The sequence below is a fragment of the Acanthopagrus latus genome, chromosome 4 (genome assembly GCF_904848185.1).
Source record: "Acanthopagrus latus isolate v.2019 chromosome 4, fAcaLat1.1, whole genome shotgun sequence".
Taxonomy (NCBI): Eukaryota; Metazoa; Chordata; class Actinopteri; order Spariformes; family Sparidae; genus Acanthopagrus; species Acanthopagrus latus.
In genome coordinates this window covers 12,768,853-12,777,876 of record NC_051042.1, presented here as the reverse complement: position 1 = coordinate 12,777,876, position 9,024 = coordinate 12,768,853, and the positions used below count along the sequence as shown (strand labels likewise).

The following is a 9,024-nucleotide window of genomic DNA, read 5'->3' as shown; positions in this document are numbered from 1 at the left end:
TATTAAGAGGTTGTGTGCACACTACCGCAAGTTTGTGAGCATGTGTGTGAAATACTGGTGTGGGCAGCTACAGTGTGTCTGCGTGTTTTGAGACCTTGACAAGCCATCAGGTTTTTTTTTGGCACAAGCACTGCCTTCCTCCAAAATGGAAGAGAGTCTTCCTCAGTAATCATCAGCAAGCCCTGATTTAATGTCAAAACCCATTATTCGGCAATTCATCACATCCATTCTCCATCCATTTTTATTTGTTATTGGGCCTTGATGTATAAAAGTTTATGTCTTAGTCAACTGGCCGAGTGTAGCAAGTGTTTTCTATGAACATGTAAAATTGTACAACCTTTAGGTACTAAAATGTATATTTTCTATCTATCTTTTTGATTCTATCCACATCTTGATCCAAGAGTGTGTTCAACAGTTTCCTTGTGTCCGACTTTCATTGCAATGCAAAAACTTCTTTCGACGTTGACTTGACTAAGCACGAGCAGGATTGAATGCACTCGTACTAAATAAACTCAGAGCAGTGCACAAATATAATATTTGTCAGGCAAATGGACCGAAAGTGTGTAAATGTTTTAATACTTGTGTGTAAATATGAACTGAAACAAATAAATGTTTATTGATGAGCTGCCGTTGTGTTTATTTCTCAGAGGAGGGTGGGTGTGATACAGAATATCAACGTTCCATAAATGCTTGTTGCAACAGCTGAAGCACTGTGTAGGTTGTCGGGAGAAGATAATGAGTTTTAGTGGGCTGTTTGGTATAGAGACTCCACAGTAAATACAGGGAAAACAAGGCACCTTAATATAAGTTACAATCCACAACACAGTCCTCAATAATATTAAAAGATTTCAAATAATGTTATAACAAAATACTTAAGAGATATTTTCACCAGACAGATAAAAAACGTTATTTACAATGGGAAACAGGAAATAAAAAACACTGTAAAGACTTTTCAGCTTTGCTTGAAATAAATGGCATGTTTGTCACCCAACCACACACTTGTGCTTGACAAGAGTTTATATTGCAATAAATACAACAACCGAAATAGTGCTGGAGTTTCAAATTGAAGAAAATGAAAACAGTTTTTGAAAGTCATATGGGAAAATCCCGACCAATGATTCTGATTCTGACCGGGCCCAGCAATGTGAAAGTCCACAGGAACGCTCAACAGAACCGACAGCTGATCAAATTCATCCGCTCCAAATGCCCTCTCGTAGTTCAGTGGTGAGTCTCAAGCCTCCACATGGTCAGTCTCTGAATTTCAGTGTGATGAATAATCATCTGGAAGCTCATCCAGGGGAATGACTGTGTACTCTGCTGCCTTTCCATTCTCCCTGGGCTTTTCTTTTTGCAGGAATGTCTCCATCTCTAGCCCCCTCTGCTGGTTTGAGGAGTTAGTCTGGGTCTCCACCTGGTACGCCTGGCTTGGTCCATTCCACCTGTGAGATATGAGGAACGATGAGAGTTAAATCCGGCAATCCTAATTGTTAGAGTCAAAAATACGTTTCTGTTTTTCTCATACTCACTTGTCTCTGGTGGCGATGGCAACACAGAGCATTACCAGTGCTGCAACGCCGACAATAAAGCCAACGATGATGATCCAGCCTGGAGACATGAGGGAGTAGAGGTTAATAAGATGAACTGCCAGAGTTTAGTCATACAAACATGGTGTATTATATGCAGTTTTTTTCTAGACTCACTTGGTGTTCTTTCTGGACTGATGGGTAGTTGAGGCTTTGGAGATCCTGCCAGAAAATAACAATAAATATTATAGACAGTGTAATAATCATCAGGGTGGGATATTTATTTATTTATTTATAGGATATTTACCATTATAAAGCAGTTTGGTTTGGATTGAGCCCTCACCTACTACATTCATTGCTGTGTTTGGCATAATGAATCGTGGTACAATTTCAGCAGCAGCCGTGGTGTCTGTGATGGTGGTAAAGGTGATATCCTCACTTACAGATTCTAAACCAGAACCAGAACCAGAACCAGAACCAAGGAGGTCAGTGGTGGAGACAGCGGGGTCAGTAGTTTGAGACTGAGGGGACACAGTAGAGGTTAAGAACTCGACTCCTTCAGCACTGCCCTCCAACAGGTAACTCTCTGTAGGCATGGCTTCATTTGGCTCTGATGAAGAGGTGAGGCCAGACTGAGGGCTTTCAGTGGTAGGAGATTCAGAGCTGGAGTCCTCTCCATCCTGGGGGAACGTGGAGGTCACGAAGATGTTACCGGTGTCCCCACTGGCTTCCATCAGGTCACTGTCTTTGGTCATGGCCTCATTTGGCTCTGGCAAGGAGGTAAAGCCAGACTCAGGGCTTTCAGTCGCCGAAGATTCTGAGTTGGAGTCACCTTCATCCCGAGGGAACATGGCGTTGTCATCGCTGTCCCCACTGCCCTCCACCAAGCCACCGTCTTTAGACTCAGAGGACGTCGGCCGGGATGCTGGAACGGTTGTGTTGATTTTGGGCGAGTTGGTTGTGAGGGAAGCTGCAAAATCATGAGCGACGAGGTATCCGTCTGTCACAGCCTCTCGGTAAACATCGTCCTGGAGCGCAACTAGGACAAAGAGATGGAAGAATCCACAGGTCACCTTAAGTGTTTACCAACCAGCCCTGACATGGGCAGAAAGGAAAGTTACCAAGCTTTGATGCTGTATTACTAAATATCACAGAGGGCTTATGTGCTTTTCCTCAAATTCTTGTATAAACTTGCATTGCGTTTGATGAGGCGTGGTGAGAAACAGTAATGATTAACAGGGGTGACTAATCGTCTATGAGTGGGTCAACAAAAGAGAGGCAGCCTCATCAAAGTATCAGTTTAAACTAGAGCATACCACACTTTTGACTCGCCCAGTGGAACAGAGCAAACCATGACTGTTCCCTTTTTGTTTTAGTTGGAAGGAAGCCCTTATCAGGAGGAAGGTCAAGTTAGGCAATGTGCTTCATCCTTGATCGATAGCAATATAAGTATTCATTGCTTAATGCTCAGTGGAATGTATTCTTCTCCCTGTCCCTGAATCACCATATATTACTAGCTTGAAATTGTTGATTCTTCTTTGGCATGTACTCAAGAACTGTAATTAAGTACTGTTTTATGGTCCTTGGGCATTTCCATTTTATACAACTTTATAAAACTAAATTACAATCGTAAATGTTGTGTTATTGCCTCAATTGTATTGACCTGGCAGCTGAAGCAACTGCTTAATTTTCAAAAATACGATGTTAGAATAATTGATAAGCTTAGCACAATATCATATATTGTCCAAGATAAAGAAGTGTTACAAAACAAGTTAGGAAATAGTGCAGTCTATGAGTTCAGATGTATATGTGTTGCTGACAGCTCCACAAAAGAAAGATTTTTGAACTTCACAGACAGTCTCATTAGAATCAGTGTTCAGTGTCCAAAGAGAAAGAAAGAAATTACTGTTTCATTTTTACAGAGGAAAAGATTCAAGGAGAGTCAAAATGTAAGTACAAATTTATTCTTAATATCCAATTAATCACCTCACAACCTCTCAGATTTATCTTGTGACCTCATGGAGGGAATTTGGCCCTTAGATTGGAAACCACTGTATAAGGCTGACTCTGTACAGAGTTTTTAAACTGGCTGCTCCTCGTTTAAGTAAATAATCCCATTTTTCGGCAGTACAAGTGAATAGGATGACTAAGGAAACAAAGGTGTCAAATATCCAGTTAAGTTAAAAAAAAAAAGGGGGGGGGGGGTTAAAAACTAACCCGAACCTAATGAAGAAATAATAGAAAGGCCTAAGAATCAAATCACACGTCTCCACTCTCCCTTTCTGCCCAGTCATGTTCAGCTCCGCTGCTCCCTATGAAGTTACCGGTTGCCCAAACTTGTGAAACAGCTCTTAGCTGATCTTGGGTTTCACCTTACTCTAGACGTACGCATTAATGCACCTCCTGGAGCAGCTCGGGACATTTTACAATGATCCTTGTGTGTAATCTGGAGCTGCCAGTGAAACCATGCACACCGGCAATGAAATACTGATCTGGCATTCCTACAGAAAGACTTAGACCTGAAACATAAAGAGCATCTTAGGTGGCAGAGAGGGAAGTGCTGACTCACAGGGTAAGGAAAAGGACACCATGGGAATTATTGAAATTTCAGAGGTCCGTGCGGAAAAATTACTGTATTTGTCAGACTGCAAAAAGAAAAAAAAAAAAGGCTATGGCCTCCTGAGTCCTGCGGTGGAAGAATGTCATTTTGTCAAAGATTTTAATCGAACGGCAGTGAATATCTTACATCAGGATAAAAGTAGAAAAAAAATCTACCTGGATTTTTGTCTCAATTTCACAGTTTAAGAAAGACGTCACATGGCCAGTACCCTCATACTGATACCCAGAGCAAACAGGAAGTGTTGGTTAAGATAGGAAAAAAAAAAATGTGGATATTATAAACATAAAAAGACGTTCACTTACTAGTTAGAGGTGTTGAGTGGACAACAGCGAAAAGACTAAGAATAACCCCAAAAAGAAGATTCCTCATCTTCATGCTGGAAACTTGTGATGGAACCAAAGACTTGAAGTAGCTAAGTGCTGGGGAGCCGGAACTATTTGGCGCACTGGACCAATGATTTGAGGCAAAGGAATCATGGCATTGCCTTTTATTCACAGCAGGTAGGTGTTGCATTAGTACAACAATGGCTGGTGACATACGCAGGAGGGCTGGCACAACTGTGAACACACCCTCATCCCTTTCACACACACTTTCTCACGCTCCCCCTCCCCCCCTTCATCAGACACAGCACACAAGCCACTGGTGATAAAAAAAAATAAATAAATAAATATCAAGTTGTGCAGGAAGCTGTTGAGACGGTATCAGAACCATAGAGATGGCATCGGTTTCTTATGAAATGTGGCTGAAAGATTTCATCAACCCCTTCAATTCCATGTAATTCAACATTTAAATGAAGAATAAACAGCAGTCATGGGGGCAAAAAATATATCAAATGAACAAGCATCAGAAAAGCTTTTTACTGTCTACTGTTTTCCTTGGAAGTATTTCACACCAGCGGAGCAGCTAGTGGGAGCAATTTGGGGTTTAATCTGCCCTAAGACACTTTGAGATGCAGCCCTAGACATGCATCTAACCACTGACACGCTGATTATCGAACAACACACTCTGCCTCCTGAGCAACGAACGCCCTGTAACACAGCTGTGATAAGTGACCGACTGGTTAACAGCTAGTAGTCAAAACCATACTGCAGTCAACCCCTGACCTGGACTCTTCCCACTGTCACTTCTACCCCATTTAGTCATGTAGTGTATGTAGTAATGTAGTCTGCCGTACTGTTGTTGCCTCGTCCTCCTCAGTGGGTGAGAGATGGACTGAGAAAGGGAGAGGGGATGCAGTATTTAAACAAACTTCAGACACCCTGCAGACATCCCGCTCATATAGAAAGTTTAAAGAGAGGGGGAGTAAAAAAATCTGCCATGCAGCTGATGAATAGAGCAGGGGACAGGAGCAAGAGTAAAGAAACAAATGTAAAGTAAAAATGACTTGATGTCACCTCAGATTCATGTAAGTATATGCTGAAGGGTAAATATTCTGCATTGTTTTCTGAGAATTAAAAGTTAAGATGATTCCACATGAACATGCTGTTGCATTTTACTAACGATGCAACCAGAAAACAGGAAGCATCCCTTGAATCTGAAATTTTTCATGTCTATGACCCCCAGAGCCCCGCTTTGGTTTCAGAATCCTCCCTGTCTTTCAGACCATTACTGGTGGCAACAGGTGACAATGACAATAGAAAAAAATATTTATACATATAGATGTAATATTCATATTTGTACTTATACACAATAAGCAAGCGTGTATTGGAAAGAATATATATTCCTACATATATAGATACACCTGACCTTATATGACAGTCAGTACAGGGTCAGCCATCATTTAGATGGAAAGAAAATAGTCCCTACATGAAACTGCTCACAGCAAGTTCTGTGGATCAGTGTGAGTAAGCAACCTGACAGTTGGGAACGCTGTTGGAAGCAGCTCAACATTCCCATAAAAGACATGATAAAATATGTGCGGTTTCTGGAGATGCATGAAACAACACTCCCTTTCCTATCACTGCTTCCCTCACATTGTCTCACCACAACAAGAATCTTTACTTTTTTTGTGTGGTTTCAAAAATACTGAATTTTAAACCTCACGAACCAGATTTTTCCACAAACTCGGGTCAGTATCGCATCCCCGTAGCCACCGTGTACTGTATACAATGACTGCTGCAATTCGTTGTTATGTGACGGAAATTGATGCGTCACTGCCGAGCTTCAGCCCGCCTCAGGCGATCTGGCAGGATCCTCAATCAGCGACAGTCGTCATGAATTACTCAGCATGTGTGGGTGCGCGCTTGTCCAGTCTTGCACTCCACACCCAGTGCTGTTACTGCTGCCATTTTGAAATACATTAGCAGTGATGCCAAACAGGAATAACCCTCAAGGCCCAAGCACAAGTGTTGCATTCACATGTAAAAGTCAGCTTTCCCCCGGCTAGACACTAATGACACAGTATTCAAATTATTTGCATGGCGTGACTGTTTAGTCACTGTAGGTAACAGATGTGGGTCACCCCATTGCAGCAGTGGGGAAGTGAATCCTATGAGGAAAAGTATGTCAGAGATTTTCAGTCAAGTTATATCAATGAAGGCTCAACAGGTCAAACATCATAATGTCTGATACTGAATACTTGGGTAACACTTTCAGTTTTTTTTGCTCAAATGTGGTGAGGATTTTGGAGCAGTGAAATAACATCAGTGGTTTGAGGAAAGGCTGAGATGTAACGATGAAAGCTCACTGGCAGTGTGTTTCATCACCCTGAAAACTTCGGCGGCTTCTCAGCTTAATCAATCATGACTCAGTTCTCAATTTGGGGTGAGATTTGACTTTGCATTTTAAGCTATCTGGACTGAGAGCAATATTTCACTTTGGTTGCACATTTTTTTTTTTTTTTTTTTCATTTTTCAAAAGAGAGCCCTCAATACAAAACTGTGAACACTTGGCCCCTGTTGCTGTGAGTTTTTTTTTTTCTTTTTTCTTCAAAAATCGAAAAGCACTTAAGTCTTAAAAAGTGGAAAAGTCTGAATTTAAAATAAAAAAAAAAAAAATAAAAAAAGCCGCTTTAGCTGCTGGCTAAATGTCTTACATTTGAGGAAAACTGTGGTGGTCATACTTTCTTTTTTTTCTCAAATAGCTAAAAAACACATCCATTACACAAGATTGTCTCTATGTTCATGTACAACCAAATGCATGAATGGATAAAGGCTTGCAAAGCAGCAGATCGCAGGGTCTTTCGAGGGCAACTCCACCGGGCATGTGCAGGCCAATTAGCAGCCAGTGTAAAAGACTCCCTCCGTCCCACCCGCTGTTATCTCATGTTTCATGACACTCACCATTGCTCCGGTCTCCAAGATCCCACAGCAACCCAGTCCGGCGACCTGTGCACTGCAGCTCTCACATCTGTTAGCACCATGACTAACCTAAAGAAACTAGTCCTAACCTTTTCCTCCTCTATTCCATATGGCGCACACCTCAGCTGCCACATTTCTGCTTCTGACTCATAGCATCGCATAATAGCTGTGCTTGGGTGAGGGAATAAAACAGTATGGTTTGCCTGACGATGATCCAATTTTGACCAGCGAAAATGACATAAGGTTTGAAATATAACGTAATGTTCAACTGAAGTGGAAATATTACATTCCCTGGAAGGTTGGGAATGTTGCTGCATCACTGTTCCTCTTAAGGACTCCTCAGTTTTAGAGGAATGAAACGCTCACAGTGCGCCTCTAATGTCAACTGAATTAAATACATAACCGCATAATTGTGTTTCAAGTCACCGCTCACCCTTCGTTTTTTTGCTCACATAATTAAAACAGGCAGCCAGCATTCGTAGATAGAGCTCAACAGACATGTTCAGAAGAGCAGATCAAGAGTGCCAAGAAAATATCAGAGAGCGTATGCAACCCCCAAGAAATCAGTTCAATCAGAAACATCAGACAACATTCAGAGTTGGAAATTAAATTAAAAAACCCCGTAACATGAGTGTGCATTGTTTACATGAGTCACAAGCTGTAGTAAAGGGAGTAGTGGAAAGTGTACTGAACATCTACACTTGCAAACAAGTTATACTTACATTACTGAAATATTACTCAATTACAAGTAAAACTGTTGGTATCAAAATAATGCTTTTATTATTTGCATTTAGGCATTTAGGAATCGAAGCAGTGACCTTCTGATAACAAGACGTTGGCTCTTCCCCTGAGCCACAGCCACCCCTAAACAATTATTCTTGTTTAGCATTGCTTTTTAACTGCTGATGTGTTATCAACAGCAGGCATTCAGTGGAAGGGGTTTCTGTTTCTCCAAATGTTCAGTCTAAATTACTCCCAACACCTGTTCTGATCTGTTCTGTTCTGTTCTGTTCTGCTCTGCTGTGCGCTGCTTTCAGAGTTTTGTTTTTGTTCCTGAACATCAGGGTTTCCATTGGCCTGTTTGTGATCACATAGACTTATTGGCTACAAAAATGCAGATGAGAGGATTTTACACGCTGAATATAAATTGAGTTATTAGATATTAATTCAGATTGTACTCAGTACTCAACTCTGATTTTAGTGAGTCAGTCACATGGTGTAATGAGTAAAAGACGTGAGAAACGTGAGTGGCTGTAATGAGTCACATCCAGCCCCAAGTAAAGGCAACAAGCTTCTCCCCTCTCCTGCCACCTCTTTTTGTCTGAAATCAGTTCCCAGTTTAGTATGCGGTGAATTGCTGCACTGTTTATGTGAGATGTCAAACTAACAGTGAGACGCTGGTGAGTCACTGCTCTAAAACAACCCCAAGGAAGCACACAATGATGTTTTAATGACACTGCATTACAAAACAAAGAGTTCCCACTAAATTGTAAAAAAACGTTTTATATAATTACTGTAGCGGTGAAACTGCTTAGCCTACATTTTGCTCCGCTAGGCTTTTCAAAGGAATTGCTGAACGGAC

At 41.3% G+C, this 9,024-nt stretch overlaps 1 protein-coding gene across 2 annotated transcripts; it reads right to left on the bottom strand.

Moving 5' to 3' along the window:
* Positions 1-13: 13 nt before the first annotated feature.
* Positions 14-4,586, bottom strand: LOC119017594 (cell wall protein IFF6-like). Of its 2 annotated transcripts, none has more exons than XM_037094337.1 (5): positions 4,446-4,586; positions 1,867-2,562; positions 1,701-1,745; positions 1,527-1,605; positions 14-1,439 (listed from the first exon to the last, which is right to left on the bottom strand). In XM_037094337.1, the coding sequence occupies exons 1-5, from the start codon at positions 4,516-4,518 to the stop codon at positions 1,262-1,264; spliced, it is 1,071 nt and encodes a 356-aa protein (XP_036950232.1). In that variant the 5' UTR covers positions 4,519-4,586; the 3' UTR covers positions 14-1,261. The 2 variants fall into 2 exon arrangements, with proteins under 2 accessions (XP_036950232.1, XP_036950231.1); XM_037094336.1 differs by having other exon boundaries at positions 16-1,439; positions 1,831-2,562.
* Positions 4,587-9,024: the final 4,438 nt, after the last annotated feature.

Coding starts and splice junctions, on each gene's coding strand:
- LOC119017594 (XM_037094336.1), bottom strand. CDS start 4,518: ATGAAGATGAGGAATCTTCTTTTTGGGGTTATTCTTAGTCTTTTCGCT. Junction 1,606..1,700: donor CAGTCCAGAAAGAACACCAA/GTGAGTCTAGAA, acceptor TCATGTCTCCAG/GCTGGATCATCATCGTTGGC. Junction 1,440..1,526: donor GCCATCGCCACCAGAGACAA/GTGAGTATGAGA, acceptor CATATCTCACAG/GTGGAATGGACCAAGCCAGG.